The sequence below is a fragment of the Camarhynchus parvulus genome, chromosome 3, assembly GCF_901933205.1.
Source record: "Camarhynchus parvulus chromosome 3, STF_HiC, whole genome shotgun sequence".
Lineage (NCBI taxonomy): Eukaryota > Metazoa > Chordata > Aves > Passeriformes > Thraupidae > Camarhynchus > Camarhynchus parvulus.
In genome coordinates this window covers 8258952-8278841 of record NC_044573.1, presented here as the reverse complement: position 1 = coordinate 8278841, position 19890 = coordinate 8258952, and the positions used below count along the sequence as shown (strand labels likewise).

General features: G+C 38.7%; 1 protein-coding gene across 3 annotated transcripts in view; it reads left to right on the top strand.

The window, feature by feature from the left end:
- MACROD2 (mono-ADP ribosylhydrolase 2) overlaps positions 1–19890 on the top strand; it is an 845829-nt gene that overhangs the window by 558838 nt on the left and 267101 nt on the right. For all 3 annotated transcript variants that reach the window (XM_030946263.1, XM_030946261.1, XM_030946262.1), the window contains exon 7: positions 13033–13063. In XM_030946263.1, the coding sequence (XP_030802123.1) occupies positions 13033–13063 (31 nt within the window). The remainder of the gene's footprint in view (positions 1–13032; positions 13064–19890) is intronic.

The following is a 19890-nucleotide window of genomic DNA, read 5'->3' as shown; positions in this document are numbered from 1 at the left end:
TAGCATGTAATGTTCAAGCTATTTCCCTGGTTTATTATTAGAACAGCTCAAGACTTGGCTGAAAAGTCACATGTATTGGCCTCCCTGCCTTCTGTTTGCTGCTACCTGCACTTAGAATTGCTATTTTTGCCCAGCTCTACCCATCTGTCCTGGGCAGTGTGTGCCCTCTTCACTGAGCTAAGGATGAAAGTCTTGATTGTCTTGTCTGGACACTCTAGAGAGAGTCTCCTACTTTTTTCCTGGCATTAACTGAACCATGAAGTCTTGTGCTGCAGTGGCAGCCTCCCTCCTTGCTGGGTATTTTTGAAAAAATAAGCAGCATTGTTTATTCCAAAAAGATTCATGGGATGGAGAAATCAATAGCCTTTGGAAGTTATGGATTAAAAATCAATTAGCAAATGAGAAATGAGCAAATGAGCTGTTCTCTCAATGGAAGATGTTAACAGCAGTATTAGGGGGAATGGTGTCAGGACCAGTTTTGCTCCATATATTTAACAGTGTTTCCAGCAGTGCAGTATAGAGGATTGTAATTTACTGATGACTCAGAATGACTGACATTATATATAAACTTCAAAGACTTTAGATAAAAATTGCAGAATCCACAATGGAATAATGTAAATTGCTAACCCGTGCATGGACTCTTAATTAGTTGTAACTCCTTGGGGAGAAATTATCTGAAAGTGATTTTGGATGACTTCTTGAAAACAGTTCTGTCTGGAAAGGCAAATCAAATGCTCAACTTTTAAGGTGTTGCTGGGGATGGTATGTTTCTTAGGGGGCTCTATAATGAGAATGCTGCTCTCAGATGGAACAGTCAGTTACCAAAGAAATGTAAGATATAGCAGAAGTAGAGTTTTGTCAAATATTTTAGATATTATTAACATTGTTGTATTCAATGTGTTTATGAAAGGTGAGCATAAAACACATCTTCTTTTGTCTTAAAGTTAAGGCAATATAATGTTTTGGATTCAGAGAGCTGTTCATTGTGCAGTGATGAAGTATTTCCTAAAGCCTCCTACAGCAGCACATTGGGAAGAAGCAAAGGAGGCCGGAGGGAGAGTCCTTCACAAGGGAAGTGAGGATGCTGCCTGGTGGCTGCAGCAAATCCAGCAAGGATAAGGTGGTTTGTATTCCCTTGTGTGATTAGCACTGGCTAGTGTGATACACATTTCTTGTTCGTGCCGCAGAGAAGCGCAAGCACATCATGCAATAAACTCCCCCACTAGCTTTACAACTTTACATACAAGATAACCTTTGCTCAAAAGGACATCTGCAGAAGCAAATGGGATGGAAGGCTTGCTCTCCAAAACCTTGTCTTGGTCAGGGCAGAGGAGGCTTGCAGTCATTTGCTATTTTGGCAATTGCTGTCCTGATGCAATTCTAAAATCAAAGAGATTTTAGCTTACAACAACCCCCCAAAACTGTGCCTCTTGCCTGTTCATAATTTTCTCTACAGTTACGCAGAAAGTTTGCTGAGGAGTATATGAAGGGCCATGGTGGGTCAGCCCAAGTGCAGAGTGTCTTAGTGCCCTGCCTTGGCTTTGGCCAAAAGCTGATGTTCAGTGGGGAGTGAAGGGATGGGGTAAGCTTTTAATGGCAGTTGTCAGAACACTTCCCTAGCCCTGGTTTTTCATCACTTAGGGACTTTTTGATCCACAGCTTTTATCTCCATGCTTTAAATTGCTCATTGGCTTTTTTCTTAGGTGAATTCATATTATTGATTTTCAACTCCCCTAAGCTTTTCTCATTTCTGTGGCATCCACTGTTTTATGTGAAGAAGAGTCTCCTTTTATTTATTTTTAATTTGCAACACATTGGTTTCATCTGATAACCCCTATTTTTTTTTGTTCACCTGGAGGTTTGAGTTGAAGGAACCTCAGTTGTTGTAACTACAAGATGTCTGTGACTACATTACTGTTGTAACATAGTGTCAATGTGTGCAGTGTTACAACAGCAGTTTTGTTGTATTGGCTCTTCTGATGTGTGAAGGGGAAAATGCTTTAGATGAAGAGATTTTGTTTGTAGTTCATTTTCATTTTAACTTCAGCTGTTTGTTTTTTTAATATAAAATTAGTCTTGATAATCTGTTAAGTTTAATGCAGTGTTACTTAGTGCTATATTGCAAATGATTTAGCATTGTAATTCAACTCTACAATGTGATTATTATTTAGATATATTTCTGTTTTCACAACTAGGTAATTCTTGACTATAATAATAATAATTTTTTATTATTGCTTGATTCTTGAACTGATGTTTAATATTTTAGGGAAATAAACACTGTGTCTCCATCTACTGGATACACAAAGGGACCTACGCATTTTGCCCATATGTAATCTCCTCTTTGCTAGCAAATGTGGGAAGAATTTAGAAAACATGAGTGGGAGGTCTGTCAGATGTGGGCAGTGGATAAATGAGTCCCAGTCAGTAGGGTTTGAGGGGAGGAAGGACAGAAAGGGATGGAGAGATTTGTGCACTTTCCAAGATACAATGTGCAAAAGGTCAGAGAAAATGTGGCAATGCCTATAGGAACAACAATCAAATCCCTTAACTAGTTGAAGAAACATTTAAAGGACTGTGGAAACAGATGGTGCATGAGTTAAAACTGTACAGGAGCAACTTACCTTCTGCAGTAATTTCAGCAAGACAGTTATTTCTGTGGTTGTTACTCTCTCATTCAATCACAACATGCAATTACTATAGCAAACCTTCTGTCATATTGCACACGTTTTCACACTTGTCAGAGGAAAAGTCATAAGATTAAACAATATGGTTTAAAGTACTGTTTAGTTATGAATTTCATAACTGTATTTTCATGCAAGACAGAAGCTTTCTGTTGGAGTAGACCTTAAAAGTAGAAGAACAAGGGGAACAGACGGTGGAAGAATAACAAGTAGTGTTGGCCATACAAATCCCAAGAGTACAAATGGAAATTTATGCATGTTAATGCCTTCAAATCAGTCTGAAAAGAAGCAATTAGAGCCCTGAAAACTGAAATCAATGGGTGCTTGGAGAAAAGACAGCAAAAAGAACCTGGGGCTTTAGTACTCTACCAACATTTCCTCCTTTGCTTTTATACAGTCTTTACCATGGCACATGGTATGGAACCTTTCAGTTAATTCTTAATTCTCTTCAAGGTATTTGAAAACAAGAAACTGTAAAGCCATCTAACCATGCTAAAACTTTACTATCCTCAGGAAAAGTTCTTAATTTCCTTCATTCTCCTCCCTGCTTTGGGATGTTTTGGTATTGGCTGATTTTTTGTTAGTTTTTCCCCTTTTCTGTGTGCTGTATTTGTTCTCCAGAGCTGGTATCTTTTGATATACACATAGTTGTAGATTATATATATAATCTGCTTTTGTCTCTCATGCTAAATAGTTTGCATGAATGATAAATATTAGTAATGCAAGTGGTTATTCCTTGCAATATTTCTTGAATAATAATGTGTCTCTGATTTAGACCTTTTCATGTCTGTCTTTCCTTAAAAAAAAAAAAAAGCAACAGCACAGAGATTTCAATATGCTTTTTTTTTCCTTCTTTTTAATGAAAAAGGCATCTGGGGGTAACTCAACCAGAAAATAAAGGGAAATCAAAGTGATAGCTATATTTTTGTGTTTCATTTTGATTGCACTGTGCAGTTTTCTTCATTTGGGAAATATGTATTTAAAAAGAGAGGAAAATCTTTATGCCTGATATTCACTTCTGCTGTTTTTGCCATTTTAAAAATATACATACCAGTTATTTCCATACAGAATGTTTGAAAGCAGGAAGAATTTGACAAGTCATTATGTTACTTGAATTCAATTAAAAAAAAATCTGTCTAGATCATTATATTAAACAGGAGGACATAGAAAATTAAAGTCGCAGTTCCATTTAGAGTTGTTAACCTTGTATTTTTTGCAGCAACACCTCTCAAGAGAAGGAATATATGTCTGTAAGAGAATGAAAGCTGAAGGAATTAAGAGAAAATAGACATATTTTTTAAGATTTTGGGGGTTTTTTTCCTGCTTTTCCCATATGTGTGACGGCCTTTTTTGCATTGACATTGAAGTTTTATTGCGACAAATCTTGACACATTTACTGATGCCAAGGAAAGTGTTGTGCAGATTCATTCAACTTGGTAAGAAACACTGTTGGGGTTACTCAGAATGAGGAAATGTGCCAGAACCTGCAAACCTGGATTGGCCTCTCTTCAGGACTCCTCATTTTCTGAGTGCCCTGTTGAAGACGTTGCCACTGGTTTTTCCAGAACCTTCTTTCAGGCAGTAAGTGTGTTGTTTTCTGTTTTCTGAACCAAGCCCAGTGTGCCAGAAACGAGGTATCCGGAGTTGCTGACCTGTTTTTGGTAATACTGGTGCAGTTTAACTTGTTTATTTGTCTCATTCAACAGCAGTTTGAAAGAGGAAAAACCAGTGGTAATAGGATTTGGATTGCAGTTGAAGCTGAGGGTTTCTTGCTGCCTGCAATGGCTCTGAATCAAGCCGCAGATGGTGGCGAGATTCCTGTAGCTGCTGCTTTCCTTGCACAGGCATTCCAGCAATGCTGAGAGCAAGGCAAAGCCTCAGGAAAAATTGTAAAGTGGATCTGAGAGCAGATGTGCCCCAGCTGCAAGGGAAGTGCTAATGGAAGCAGTGAATTTGGAGCAGGGCGGATGGTGGCAATCTGTGATCGAGGAGGAGTGTGCAGAAGGATGGAATGAAAAAACGATAGTGTGGGGATGACAGCAGACAATAAATAGTGAGGGTAAAAACAGTGCACTGGGGGACTCTCAATGGCCATAGAAATGCCTGTAGGGATTGTGCCTGGGGACAGGAGAATGTAAGCTAAAAATATGAATAACCTCCTTGGTCTTTAAAAAGAGTCTCAAGTTGTCTTTACTGTGATTTATGTCACCAGACCTCCTCCACAGAATTGCAGTCGCATAATCCACAACTGCTGTTATTTATTCTGGATAAAGAAGGCAGTTTTGACTGTGATCTCCCTTGACATTTTCCAAGGTCTGTGCCTGTCTCATACCTTTCATCATCGTGTACTTCTTCAAGGCATCTCTCTTACCTCTCTCAAAAAGAAACATGCATTGCAGTGGCTCACCCTGGACCAGAGTGACACAGACGTTACAGGTTAGGGGAGATCAATTGCATAGCCCTGCTCCTCTTCACCTGGGAGGATCTTTGATGTGTTGACGAGGTTGGAATCCAAATATGGCATTAACCCACTGTATTGCTGTGGTTGGGGTGGCAGGAATGATATAAAATAGCATCTCACTCAACAAGGTATTCTCCCTTTATCATTTTACAGTCTGTGTTAATGACAGTTGGAACTATTGGACCTCCATTAAAATTACATATTACTTTATATAAATGGAAGCTATAAATATCACAAATAGTAAAAAACTAAAATTGCACTGAGGTTCAGAAGCTGGTATGTCTAAAACCTTCAAAATTAAGGACATTTAGTGGAAAGGCTCAATATCCATCTCCCCTTAATTTACCTCATTATTCTTGTTTGTCAGAGTATGATCTCACTACTATGTTAATATCATTTAATAACTTTTTCTTGCAAGGTTGGCTCAGATCTGAATCAAACCACAGTAGAGGTGCAGTGGTATTTCCTTGAGTATGTTGGTTTAAATGAAGCAGTAAGAACAGGCTAACCTAGTCTTAAGGATGAAGTAATTGTCACTGTTGTCAGTAAATACTTCTGTTGCTGAGCATCTCCTTTCTAAAGCTTTTATATCAATATATAGTCTTGTGCTTTCTTATTCCTTTTTCTTTTCATTTGAAAATATTATAAATGTAAAGCTACTATTGATCTGTAGATGTGGCCCAAATTGATTTGAAGGAGGGACCTAGACACTAAAATGGAGCTGACTAAGAAATTGCTAGCAGGTAATGATGTGGATGCTGGAAATGCTGCTGCTGCATTAGGTGTCTCCTTGGGCCAGGCTTGCAGTGCCTGTGTCTCTGAGCACCATGTATGGCTCAGCACTGGCATTCCCTGGGATGGAAATCTCCCTGGGCTTACCTGGAGCCTACCCTGAGTCTAGCACATCTGATTCTCACAGCTGTGCTCCTGGACATGAAACCAATGCACAAAACTGAGGGTTCTGTGTAATTCTTAAGTGACTCTTTGGAGAAACAGAGGGGATTTGCTGAACTTGGAAGTCCCTGCTTGTCTCATGAAGCTGGAGAAATCTGGCTCAACATTTTTCATTAAAAGTAATTTTAAATTGAATCAATGGAATAATATTCCTGTGGTGAGGACTCAGAAGAGAGAGTGAGTGAGTTCCTGAATCTTTCTGGTGAGTGCATATGATTGCCTGTTCTGAGGGAAGGATCTGTTTCACCTAAATTTAGCTTGGGAATCTAGTTTTGCTCTGTAGTCAACAGTTCCCCATGAGAGCCATTCATTTGACCTAAAACAGGTCAAATTACCCTCTTTATTAACTGTAGAGAAAACCTCAGGCCAGAAGTCCAGTCTGGAATTGTGAAGCAGAGATGAAACTGGATCCCAGCCTTCCTCTTAGCAATACACACATAAGATGAGGTCTGTGGATACTACAGGCTCCTGTGAGTAGAAATATGTCAGTGGGGAAGACATGCTCAAAGACTGCTGTGCAGGTGTCCTGTCAGGCTGAAGGAATGGAATCCCTTCATACAACAGGTGTTTTTAAGTTAATACGATTAAAAAGTATTATTAGTCTATGGAAAATCGTCCATAACCTTCATTTTAAAAAAGTGATAAGGGCTGTATCTGCATTGTTCTTGTGAAGGAATTTGCATCTTCAAGCTCTTCTTCTCAAAGTGACACTGAGAGTTCAGGGGTTCTAGAGGCAAACCTAGAAACTGCTCTGTGCTCTGTAGCACCATGAGGCTGATGTAATATGGGGCACCTAGTCGAATGTTCCTTTCTGTTCTTGAAAAAGGAAGAATGATTTTTAATTTCTTGCTCTTCAGCATGAAGGAAACTCATAACTGTTCTCTGCTGGGGCTGAAATCACATCACAGATGTGGCTCAAAATCAGTTTGTCATTCATTTCAAGCCTGCTTTGGCACAGGAGGTACAGAAAGAAAAAATAAATATGTTCTAAATTTGCATTTGATATTTTATTCTTTCCTTATCATCTGCATTTTTGCTGCTTTAATTGGTATTTCAACTGCAGTGGCTTCTAAACATCATAGGCAAATGCTGTCTTATAAGCCAAATTATTTCTGTCTTTTTTTTTTACTGTGTAAAAGGTGGACTAAAAACTGGCTGAGTTGCTGTGATTTACAGGGTGGTGGTGTGTGGCACAAAGTCCAGCTGGAGTCAGCCACCAATCCTGTACCCCAGAGGCTGCCAGTGGGGCCAGTACAATTAAAGATCTTCATTAGTGACTCAGATGATGGGGAACAAAGCACCCAGGGGAGAGTTCAGACAGCAGAGAGCTGGGAGGGCCTGTGTTTAAACACAGGAATTGACTGACTGACTCTCTGGTTTGTCAAACAGCAGAAAATTGTAGGGTGCCACAGACATCGTAGGGTCACCAGCTTTGGGTGGCCCTGCTTTGAGTAGTCTGGCTTCATGTCTCAGTGTTTCTAAATATGATGATTTTTAAAATATGTGCCAAACTGTTCATTTGTAGTTCCCCCATAAGTTTTTCACTTTAACAACAAATATTCAAATAGTTTGGGGGAAAAGCAGGCAAACCTCACCCCACAACCGAGTTTGTATGTGGAGAAATCAGGTTCTTTGATTCAATTTCAGTCCAGACCTTTATCCCAGCAGTTAATTGAGCTATTACTTTTAATTACTGAAAGAGTCTAAATTTGAAAAATTTTAACAACAAATTTAGTGAGATTCCTCAAATAGTGAATCATCTTAATTTAATTCCATATTACAATGCTCTACTGTCTCGTGTAGGTCATGGTAGCATCTGGTTGCAACGTCTTCAAAAAAGATTGTCTATCTTAAATTCATGTAAAGTTAGAATATACAGATGCTAAAAAGAATTTGTAATTCTTAGTAGTCATTCCTCGATATTTTTTCACCACACTCATTGTTGAATGAATGTAATTTGGTTGAAGTTTTTGATTACTTTAGTAAAAAAAAATAATTGTCATTCAATGTGTGAACTGAGACACATAATTTCACAATAAGAATATTGTCACACAGCAAACAGGTCATCAGAGGATGATCCTCCCCTGCAGCCACCTGATCTGTTTAGTTTAATATACAGGAAATTTTAAAAAATCTTTTTTGCCATTTTAACCTCTTAAGTGGCCTCTCTCAGTAGCTGCTCTCTTGTGTAAACAAACAAACTCAAAGATCTCAACCTTTGTGGTAAACATTTACCTGAAGTAGTGGGACCAGCATGGAGGGGAAACTCGTGGAGGTCCTCTGGAAACCTGACAGATGTTTGTTTTCTGGGCTGTGTTGAATTTCTCTATGCACTTGCTGCAGGTTGTTCTAACTGAATAGTGGCCCTTCAATCAGCTGTCTGTAGCTTTGTGACAGGTTCACCACACACTGGTTTGCCACACAGCTGCTGGATTTTTAACTTAAATTTGATTATTGCTGCATATCATTTTCTAAACTTGCTGTTCTTTGGAAGAGTCTTAAACCACAATACAGAAAGGATATTTCACGTTGGGTCTGAATCCAAGCTTCAGCTGTAGTTGCTTGACCAGCACTTTGTTAGCTGTCAGCAGCCTTTGAGAACCTGGCATGTAAACTTTTAGGCTTTGAAATAGCTGAATGTTTATGTTTCCACCAAAATAATTCTCTCCAATGTTTTTGGTACTTGGGTGCCCAGTGTTTGACTCTGGTGAAGGGAACCTTCCAGTGTGTGAATGAGGGAGTTTGTACAAATGCCTAAAGGCTTGCATGTGACAGGCTGTGTTCAAGACATTGGTTATTTTTGAGGTGATAATTGCTTTTTTTATTCTTTAAAGACATAACAAACATGCTAGTATTGTCTGGAATTAAAACTGAGCTTAAATATTATCATATTCAATTATTCCTTTTTTTTTTTCTCTTCACTTTCAGGATAGGGAATTATGTTGGAATTCTCTATTTATGAATAGAGAATTTTCTTTGAATGATAGTTGCTTTCAAAATCCGTTGTTTGCTAAATTATGGTTCAGAATTATGACCAAAAGAGAAATAATTTCAGGAGAGAGGATGGAAAATAGCAAAAATTTTATTTTTCTTTTCGGATAGTAGTAGAAGGATTTTTAAAAGGCAAAAGGATAGTATTATAGTTAGTAGTTTGTAAAATCATTTGGTTTATAAGTTTGATCTAGTAACAGCAGCAAAACTTGAGTGTTTGATGTTACTGATCTTAAATATGTGTATAGGTACCCTGTGAATAGTTTGTGCAGCAAAAGATCTACAATAGTCCTTGAAGTTTATAGTTTTATTGTGGTTTTTGAAGTTCAGTATTTTCATAGAGCATGTTTTTTTAGAAAGCATCTAAGGTGCACAAGCTTTTTAGGAGCTTAGGCTGGTGAAGAGGAATATCATGCACTGCAAGGTGCATGAAGGAATGGCCCTCAAACAGGTGAATTAATCCTCTTCATAAGATGATGCACTGAAATCAGAGAAGGGTTTGTGTTTGATGTTATTTTTGTCTGCTGTGTTATGTGCTGGAGGAAAAGTGCTTACCTTGCATGTGGCTTGGTTGTGGCAGAAATGACACTGGGAGACCAGTTCACAATGCTGAGCACTTAATTTGCAGGAAGTCCTTGCTCTGTGTAAGCAATTAGGAGCTGTGGCTGCAGTAGGAGGCATCTGGTCATGTAGACTTAGTAATTGTATTCATCTAATGTATAACCATTAATACATTGCAGCGCAGTGTGAACTAGAACCCCTTGATGTAGAATAAGCCCTTAAGTATTTAAATACCCAGGTGCTTCTTACTGAAATGTCTGAGTCCAACTTGGCCTCCTCATGGTGACCGTTGTAAATGTTCCTCATAAAGCTGCATTACATTTCATCCTAATTAGCACTGCTGCTGCAGCCTTGGTAAAGACACATTGGATTAAAAAGAACCACAGGCTGAGAGCCCACATTTCTCTCCTACAGGAATTAAATCAATTTCAGCCTTACAGTATTCACAGACCTGATCTAATTTGGCCTCTTTCTCTAGATGATTGCAAAAGCACAGTAGTAGTAGGAAGCTCTGCCTTTGTTACTTATGTTTAACTTCAGAGTTGTGTCTGCTTTGAGTGCTATCAGGGTAGCATTTCTTATTCACCCCAAATAAAGCAAATATGCTATTTTGGTAGCAAATAAATTAAAAGTTCATAAATAAATAGTGGTTACCAGCAACAAATTAAGATGATAAATGTTTTTATTGTGGAAATAGGAATAGAATGTTACCTACTGTGAAATGGATTTTTTAAATTGAAATCAGATACATAATTAAGTTGTTATTAATTAGGCACAGAAAAGGTTAGAAACCCTAACATCTTTTGTCCATAAGCCAAATATTGTAGTATGTTGATATCCACGCTGTGAATTCCCCATTACTGCTCTGCCAGTAATTTCAACCTGGCATCTAGACTAAATTGTCTCCCTAGGAGCCAAGAGGAAACAGGGCTGATATGTGATCTCAGGCATGGGTCTTTCTTGAATGAATAAAAGCACTGTCACATTTTATGAAATTACATCTGCTGGTTATGTGCTGTGATCATCTCTGAATGAGGGAGAGGGCAGAGCTCATCTGAGTTATGGCACAGACCCATATTCCAAAGGAACTTGATGGGATTTGATACAGTCTTGTAACTCCATTCCAGATCTGTTTCATTCAGGTGCATGACAGAAACTGAAAGCAAGGTAATCATTGTGCCTACACAAGAATTTTTAAAGTGTTCAGAAACACACAGAACACACAAATTGCCAGCCAGAGCTTGCTGAGCAGCCTCAGAACACATTACTCTGTGAATGGAGATGAGCAAGTTTGACAAGTGGCTGCCATGCAGAGCTGGAAATGCAGTTCTCATCTCCTCTGTCTGAGCAGAGATGAGAAGGAAGCTTGTTCCCCTGGAGCCCTCAGGTGCTTGGCTCTAGCACCCCAATACAATTACCCAGCTGTGGTGCCAGATGTTGGCACTGTGTGCTGAGCCCCACAGTGCAGCAGCCACTCTTGCAGACCCCTTCAAGGTCCCTGTCAAGGCTTTAAGGAGGTTCATGTAAGGGCTGAGCTCTGTGAACTTACAGGTCTTTTAGAACCTTGAGGATCTGTGCTCTTGCTCAGAGCCCTGTCAGCCCTTTGCTTTGCAGCAGGGAGGAACCTGCAGTGACCTGGGGGAAGCTGCTGCTCTTTGCTGCCAGGGGGACACAGAGCCACTCCAGCCCGAGGTCCCCCAGGTGGGTGGGTGGCTTTGTCACACGTGTGGGATCTGAAGTTAGCAGTGGAGATGTGTCCCATAGGCACCATGTGGGGTGTTGCCCAAGGAGCCACGGGATTGATGGAGTTTTGGAGGTGCTGCAGGACTCTTTCCCCTTACCTGGTTGTGGGGCCAGTAAGAGAAGGAACTATGAATACTCTGTTACTCCTTTTCTGAGGCAAATGAATGTCTAAGTCCAATGCTCTTACTCAAATTTTGCAAAGAATAGAAAACAAAACACTTGTTTGGAGCAATTACCTCTTAACATGTGGAAACTGCAACAGTGGTGAATTTTAAGATCTTTTTCTAAACTGAACTAAATTGTCCTTTATGCTTCTCTCTGATTGTTGAAGTATCTGTTGCCACTTCAGCCTGAGCTCTGTAGCCATGTGGTGGTTGTTTTTTTCTTTTTTCTACTCTATTCTTCATTTCTTCAAAGAGCTGATTCTTGTGATTTATTGGGTACAAACTACAAAGCTAAGTACTTTTCAGGATGTAAGTTGTAGTGGCTATGAGAAGGAATGAGACTATAATTCTCCTCCACTTTATTTTAGTTAAGTATTTTCAGAGGGGAGGGGAGGATGTATTCTTTCCATTAGACCTCTCCTTTCTTAATCACCATTCCCTAATTAATTCCCTGGTTAAATATAAAGCAAGCATTAGCTTTGAATAATGTTTTCCTGTGTGATTAAGTAAAGAAGAATTTCTTTCTTTTGTATGATGACTCATTGCTGGGGGATCTGGAGGGAGCCTCAGGGTGGATATTTGAGACTTGGGTCCCAGGTGCTCTCATACCTTTGAGCTGTGCCTGCTGTCAGTCCAGAGGTGGGAGGCAAAGGCGATATCACGTATCAGCTGAACACCAAGAAAATTGCCTCTCTCCTGAAACGTCAGCTTTGTTTTTTCCTGGTGGAAATCTGACTCTGGCTCATAGAAATGCAAATCTCAAGACGACACATACAGCTAGCAGGAATGCAAATTACTGTTCTTCCTGGCACAGTGTCTGTAATATTTCTTGTTGTGTGATGTATATTCTTTGGTGTCCAAGCTGCCCCAAAAATGTACTCTTTTCTTTTCACCAGCATCTGCCGGTTCCTCCCCCTGTACCAGTTTGCAAACCTTTGGCTTGTAGCAGTATAGCTGTGTTGGGTCACACCATAAACCACATCCAAAAGAACTGAGGTCAAGAACTGAATCAAAAAAGGAGATTATAGTGAATGAGGGCATGACAAAGAGGCATAGCATAGTCTAAGCTGGCCAAGCTTATTTTACTGATGAAGAAACATTGTCTAACTCTATCCAGATGATATGACTTTGTTTTTTGCTACTGTAGTAGCTTATGGTGTTCATTTTTAGCTCATAAAATCAAATTTTAGCTCAAAAGGCAGTTTTAAGAATGAGTTTGTGTTTAAATGTTGCTTGCAGCTCAAGATGTGAAAAAGAATGCAGTTTTATTAATGTGGCAGCAAGGAAAACATATGGACTATGTTTCATATAATGACATGAGAATGCCTGTGATTTGACTGCTGTATCCATGATTGCTGTAACATATAATCTCTGGGTGTTAAAAAACAGGCATTTAAAAACACTCTTGGTTTTGATAAAAAGTATGGTAAACAGAAATCCCACTGATCTCTTTTTTTTCCTTTCATATGTTTTACAGGCCTTTCCCTGTATTTCAACCGGAATTTATGGTAAGATGCACCTTTGATGTCACTTATTCTTACTCATTTTTCCCTATTACTGCTGTTCCAAACAGTGATATTTCCTATCAGATGTCTCATTAGTCATTTTATCTCACCAATATATTTATACTGTGTTAAGTAACAGAGACCCAAAGCCTTTGGCTGTGACTGGATGCTGGTGTGCTGGGAAGCGGGATACTGCTGTGCACAGCCCTTAGCATAACCCTTAGAGCCTGTGAGCCAAGACCTGCAACTGTGGTTTCCCTTCTGCAGTAACTCTTAAACACGCTGCTGTTATTTCAGCAAGGGAAAAATAGGGGTCTGGCAAAATTTTCCATCCAGAGGGAAAGAAAGAAAGATGCCATGATGTCCAAGACTGGCCAAAAAAAAAATAAAAAAAGCCAAGCCAGCTTGCTGGAGTTACAGGAAATTGTCTTAGTTCCCTTGAGTTTTGCTTCCACCATTTTAGTTTATTAATTTACATGCAAATTTACATGGCCTGAAGGAACTGGAAGGAAATGGTTATTGTAAGTCTCTTGCTTTGTTGTAATCATAAGGTAATCCATCACTAACAATTAACTGGCTTTTGGTTGGCATTGTGAAAGAAGTGAGCATGATATTTGGAGGAAAAAACAAGTAGTTCAGTATTTAGAAAAAAATCGAGAAATTTGAGAAAACATGCAAACTACAAAGGGATTGTTTTTTCCTTAAACAATGACCTGCTGATTTTTATAAAATTTAGATCCAATAAATTATTATAGGTTTGATTACTTACACAATTTAAAGTTTTTAAAATAAGTATGTTTTAAAGAACCATGAGGATGTTCAAGACATGCTACATGTCTTGAATTGTTCAAGGCCAGGTAGGATGGAACTTTAAGCAACTTGGTCTAGTGGAAGGTGTCCCAAGGGGGGTTGGAACCAGGTGATCTTTAAGGTCCCTTCCAGCCCAAACTATCAATGATTTTATGCTAAACAGCAATATTTTTTTAAAAAAGCCATTATCATCAAACAACGTAGCATGACATAAATCATAACACATAGTAATTGTTAGGTAAGGTAATTTGAACATTGACTAATTAGATAATTCAGATTCAGGAGGGGAGAAATGAAGGCAGAAATATTTAGGCTTGTTCCTTCTATTTTAAGGATCTCTTATTAAAATTTTTTGATGATTGTAGATCGGAAATAGGTTTCAGAAGGTAAAATCTAGTTCAGTTTGGGTGCTGTAGTCCCTTCTACTTGAACTGCATTTCCATTGTTGCAGAAGAACATGCAGATGCCATTTCCATGAGCACTAGGATTGGCTGAATAGAAATCTGGTTTCAGATAAAGCTTCCCCTCAGTTCTCAGTTTTAGTCCCCCTTTTGAACTTGGAGGCAAGCTTTGCATTTTAGTCCTTGATTCATTGGCCTAAATCTTGATCTTTTACATAGATACGTTTTTGTTTGATGTGCTTATTTTTGTTTACATTTCTTTTTGTTTGATACATTTATTTTAGAATAGCAAGCAAGATATGATGTAAGTATATAGAAATTACCAGTAAGTGGGATGTACAAAGAATAGTAGTTCACTTTTTTTTTAGAATTGGCCTAGTTAATAGAAAAGTCTCAGCAGGTGAGAAATATGGTTCCCTGAAGCCAGCAGAGAAAGTTGGAAAGGATCTCTGATAGGGATAGTGAGTTTATGGGAAGTTTTCAATGCTTCTCTCAAAGGTAGCTGTGGCATTACTGAAACATTATACACTGCAGCAGATGCTTTTTCTGTAATTGTTTGCTGTTTTCACTGTTGGAAATAAATTTAAATGCATTTGTGCTAAAATGCTCTGCTTTTCTGAGGCTGCTTTTTGTAGGTTTTTTTTGGAGGGGGGAATACAGCCTCTATTTGAATGTACTGTTTACATTTTAAGAAATGTTTTTTATTTCTCAATTAAAAAAGCACTTCCATTCTTTCCAGACTTTCAGATGCACTGCCTGAGAGTAATAATTAAAAAGGCAGCCCGTCAGTATTTTCAAGAATGTTTGATAGCAGTTGCATTGCTAAAATTACACTGTGGGTTGTGACGTGTTTGCAAGGTAAAGTACGCACAAGCCCCACAAACTATGCTTTAATCTTTTTGGTTTTGTTGGGGTTTTCCCCTTTATCCATGCATATTCCTTTAGATAAAGGCAGTGTCTAGATGGAAAAGTGGATCAGCCTCATTCCTGGTGGCCGAGATGATTATCTGTGCTGTGCACCCAACACTGGACTGTCCCAGTAAAGCAGTATAGAAGGAACACGCTTGCTGCTTCCTCTTCTTGGATCCATACAAACAAATTCTTTCCCTTCAGAAACCCCTGGCTGAGGATGCAGTTTCTCCTACAAAATGAAGTGCAGAAATTTGCTAGAGGTTGGCTGAGTATATCCAGTTTGAGGATCTGGACAGAGTTCTGCTCCAGACTCCTGTAGATGTGTAGATTGCTCACCTGCGCTCTCATCCTTAGGACAGAGTGTTCACACTTCTGTGGCGAGCAGCCCATTCTTGTTTTCATCACTGCAGAGCACTCCTTCACTCCATAAAAAGGAGGTTAGGAAGAAACAAGCTAGCAAGGCTTTTCCTGAGGTCTTGGCTGAGGGCAGATTGCTTTCTATGGGAAGAGTGTTGGACAGAGGAGAAGTCTGCCCTCCTCCCCAGACGCTTTCCTCATGCTCCATCTCCACCCATCACGCTGTGCGTGTTTCAGCTTGAACAAGTCACAGCCTTGAGAAGGCCATTTGGCTGCTGCACAGTGCCAGCAGGCAAAACTTGGATTTTTCATGTGCTCCTGTTTAAAGAGCGCTGGCAACAAATCCACTCACAAAGGATCTTTGACTTAGACGTTTGATTCAAATGAGGGATTCCATCTTTGAAAAATGACATGGGAAGCAACCAATGCTAAATATTTGTAAGGATTAAAAAACAAGTGAGAGTCTGCCCACAGGCACTCTGAGAAAAAAAAAATCCCTAAAAGATCCCAAATCCCTAATATATTTTCCTAAGAGATCTCTGTCACATTTAATAAGCTTAAGAACTGCTAATCAGTCTAAGAAAGCAAAGGTTGTGAAGGTTTATATCCCCATGGATCCCTGGGTTACTCTCTTCCGTTGCAATAAATGCTTTCATGTATACCAAGAGCATGAAGTTTCCCAAATAAAACTGTTTTGGGAGGAGGACTGAGGATTTACATCCCTCCCATGGCATTAGGGAGGTATTGGAGTATCAAGCTCCAGACTTCCTTAGCAGCTGTTTAGTAACACACAAACATAAGCCAGGCCAGTTCAATTTTGAGGGATTTTCTTACATTTTTGTCTCTTTTTCCTTTTTAAAGCAAGTTTACTATCTGTTTGGGAGAAAAATTATAAAAAGGAATGAAAAAATCTGTAGTTCAGAGGGTGCAAAGTGCTATTTTAGGCTGTAGTATGTCAGATTTTTATGTTATACCAGAGGATCACCATTTACATGTCCAGTTTCCCCTTAATTACTGTCTTATTATGTCTGAGATAGCTCCAGAAGAGGGGATTGAGGGGGAAATGCCACTTTTTTTAGTAGATTTTCTGGAAGAGCAGCTCATTAAGAAGCTCTCCACAAACTGTGGTGTTTGCAACCTGCAGAGTGAGCAAGGGTGTTGGATATGGTGCTACAAACCTTCCAAGCCACAACATTAAAACGAGGCTTTGCAGATGGATGTAAGGGGACAGGATTTTTCATGTTTGTCACAAATATTTTGAGGGATAAGTGTGGGATAGGCTACATATGGAAGGAATTGAAGATGTTACGGTCTGTGCACACCTGTGTGTTACCTCCTTACTGTTACTTTACAGTAATACAGGACTGGGCTTTGTTCTGAGATGCTTATGTTGGCAACATAAGCTGCTCTTTGACAACAAAAACTAGTATTTAAATGTTATTTTAAACTTAAGGGAGAGGGGGAAACAAGAAATAAAGTGGAGGGAGAAAGATGAAACTCTGAATTCCAATTGGTGTGTATTTCTGTCTCTGCATCACTGTAGCTGTATGATGTACCTCAGCTTGATTTCATTAAAATTATGTCCTCTATCCTTTCTGAGAAGAAATATAAAAGCAGCTCTTAGTTTTCTTATGAAGTTATACTTGCATTAGTTTTAAAAACAGAGAGAGAAACAGACTAAATGCCACGAAAGTGCAGAATGTCTGTGGTGATTTAGGTGGTGGAAATGCACAGTTTCACCACATTTTAAACATCATTATTACATTGGAGTAAATCTTGCTGCTGTAGGATCCACTGAGGCTTACTTGTAGCTTTTGGCCTGGTTTTTTTTTTTTTTTTTTTGCTCTGTGTTGCTAAAGGGAAGTCTGAAAAGAAAAAAGTAGAGTAAATTGCTGTGTAGAAAATTGCTGTGTATTTCCTGTATAGGAAATAGAAGCATATAATCTGTTCTTAAGGGAGGCTGCAGGGAGGGGGCACAGATCCTCTTGTCTGCTTTAGAGTTGGGGGAGAGGTCCTTTGGTCTTGTGCCAGCTTGTGTCACCACTGTCCTGAGCCCCAGTCTGTCCTGCTGAGAGTCCAGGGAGTGATTCATCCTGCTACAGAGGGCTGGGAGCATCTCCATCAGCTCTTCTCCCCATGAGGTGATCCCAGGTAGATTATAACAAGGGATTAACCAACAGGTGTTTGACTGAAGGATTGTAAAAGCCATCATAAAATCTGAGTCAGAAGACTAAACCAAATGTTTTCAAAGGCAGAATCAATTCCTGACACAGGGTTAAAGGTTGAGGCCATCTATTTCCATCTTTCTCATCTGTTTTTTTCCTCATTTTTCGGTTGGCATTTCATTTCTGGAATAGATGTTTCTTTAATGAGCAATTCTAATAAGGGCTGCACTGTCATCTTTCCAAGGAAGGAGTTAGCTGTAAATTTTTCAGAGCCACTATACACCAGTGTGTAATAAGTAACTATTAAGTGGTTTTGTACTTATCTTCAGTCTGGGCCTTTGAGTTTCTTTCACCATTAAAAAGGCTTAATGCTTATGTGAGCATCAGAAATTGGATATTGTGATGTCAGATGAGGTTATCCAGGAAAATGGATATTATATAAATTCTTTGTGATAAAAAATCCCAATCTGGTAGGTCACATAAGAAAAGTTCCTATAAGGAAGATTTTCATAACTAAGTTGATTTTTAAACTTGATCAGCAGCTCCTCATCCTCAGCTTAGACCACATCAACCATCAACTTTTTTGACACTGTGTTGTTTTAAAAGATCTTTTTTGTAACTCATTGAGAGTTAATTGCATTTTGATATTTGCTGGTTAATTGGCATAATGTTATATGTTTGTAAAAATGAAGATATATGAGAACTCATTCTTTGACACTTCTTTTGGGTCTGATCACCAGTTAAATAGATTATTATTAAAAGTAATGGTAACAGCTATGAAATTACTATTATAATATTCAAGTAATCCTAGAAATCTAATTACTACTTGTATAAAAATTTGTTGCATGCATTATTTAACAGTGTTCTTATTTCAGATAGTGTGGTGTCCATGATACTAATTGATGTCTTCCCATAATTTAAATACTAAAAAATTATTACAGGGAAGTGTAAATTGATGAGCTCTCAGCAGTCTAAAATTAGCATTCATGTGATGTATTTAGCAAGGAGAAGCTCTAGCTTGATTCCAGACGAGAGACTTAATAAGCTCTCTTTTTCAGTGGAAATTAGCTTTTTATGGATAATGTAGTTTGACTATCTAGAATTTTATCTATTCTGAAGGTCTTGCTGACTGGTCCAATTTGCAGCATTTCCCCTGAACACTAGAGGACAAATCCTGTCCTTCATGAAATTGTCATTTAGTGACTGTCCTTAAAAATTTCCCTTTGAAAGCTTAGGCTGTTGACTAAATAGTTGCCTCATGGCATCTCTTTCAATCTTTTCCATGTTCTCTTTAGGAAGAAATAAAAGCCTATGTAATTACTTTTTCCTCTTAAAATGATATTTATATTTCAGCCATATTTACATTAGATGTATATTATTATATTATCACACCTTTCACCTTGCAGCTGGCCACCCTCTCTAACCTCACTGCCTGGGTTCTCCTCTGCAAGAAACAACTGTGTGCTCTCTTGCTCTTATTTCATAGTGTTTTCCACCTTGAAGCTACTAGCATGGCTCAAGTTGCTTTAGCAGTGAGCTCTGTAGGTATCTCCAGATTACTGAGGAAAAGCCAGGAACATCCCCAAAGGCATCAAAAACATGTTGAGCTTTGGGCAGTTTTCCCTTTTTTCCTTTCGCTTTTTGTATTATTATTTTTTTGTCAGGTAACTGTCCTGTAAAGCATAAATAAGCTGGAAAAGTTCTCTGGTATCCAGAAAGCATATTGCAGAAATTATAAACAAGGCTTCAGCTGGTCAGATATATTATTTGCTTTCATATTTGTGGTTTTCTATTCAAAGAGCTAGAAATGTCTCAATTACCATGATGAAAGTTAAAGCTCTATATTGTTATATACCAACAGAATTACTTAATTCTCTTTTCTAAATTTTCTTGGCTGATGTCAACATGATAATCTGATGTGTTTGTTCTGTGCCTTTACACTCTGGAAAAAGAGCTAAAGCTCTTTGAAGCTAATTTGTTAAGAAATGAATTGAAGAAAATAAAGCTATGTGGACCTCATCCTAGAGACATTGCATTAAGATGATACATGAAGTATAAAATATTTCTTGGTAAAAGGCCCAATTATTGCTATCCAGATTTTTTCTTTGACGCAATCTTGCCCCTTGCCCCAGGAAAAAGCATGTCTCTAAAACTTAACTTGGAGCCCAATCCATTAGTGAATTCT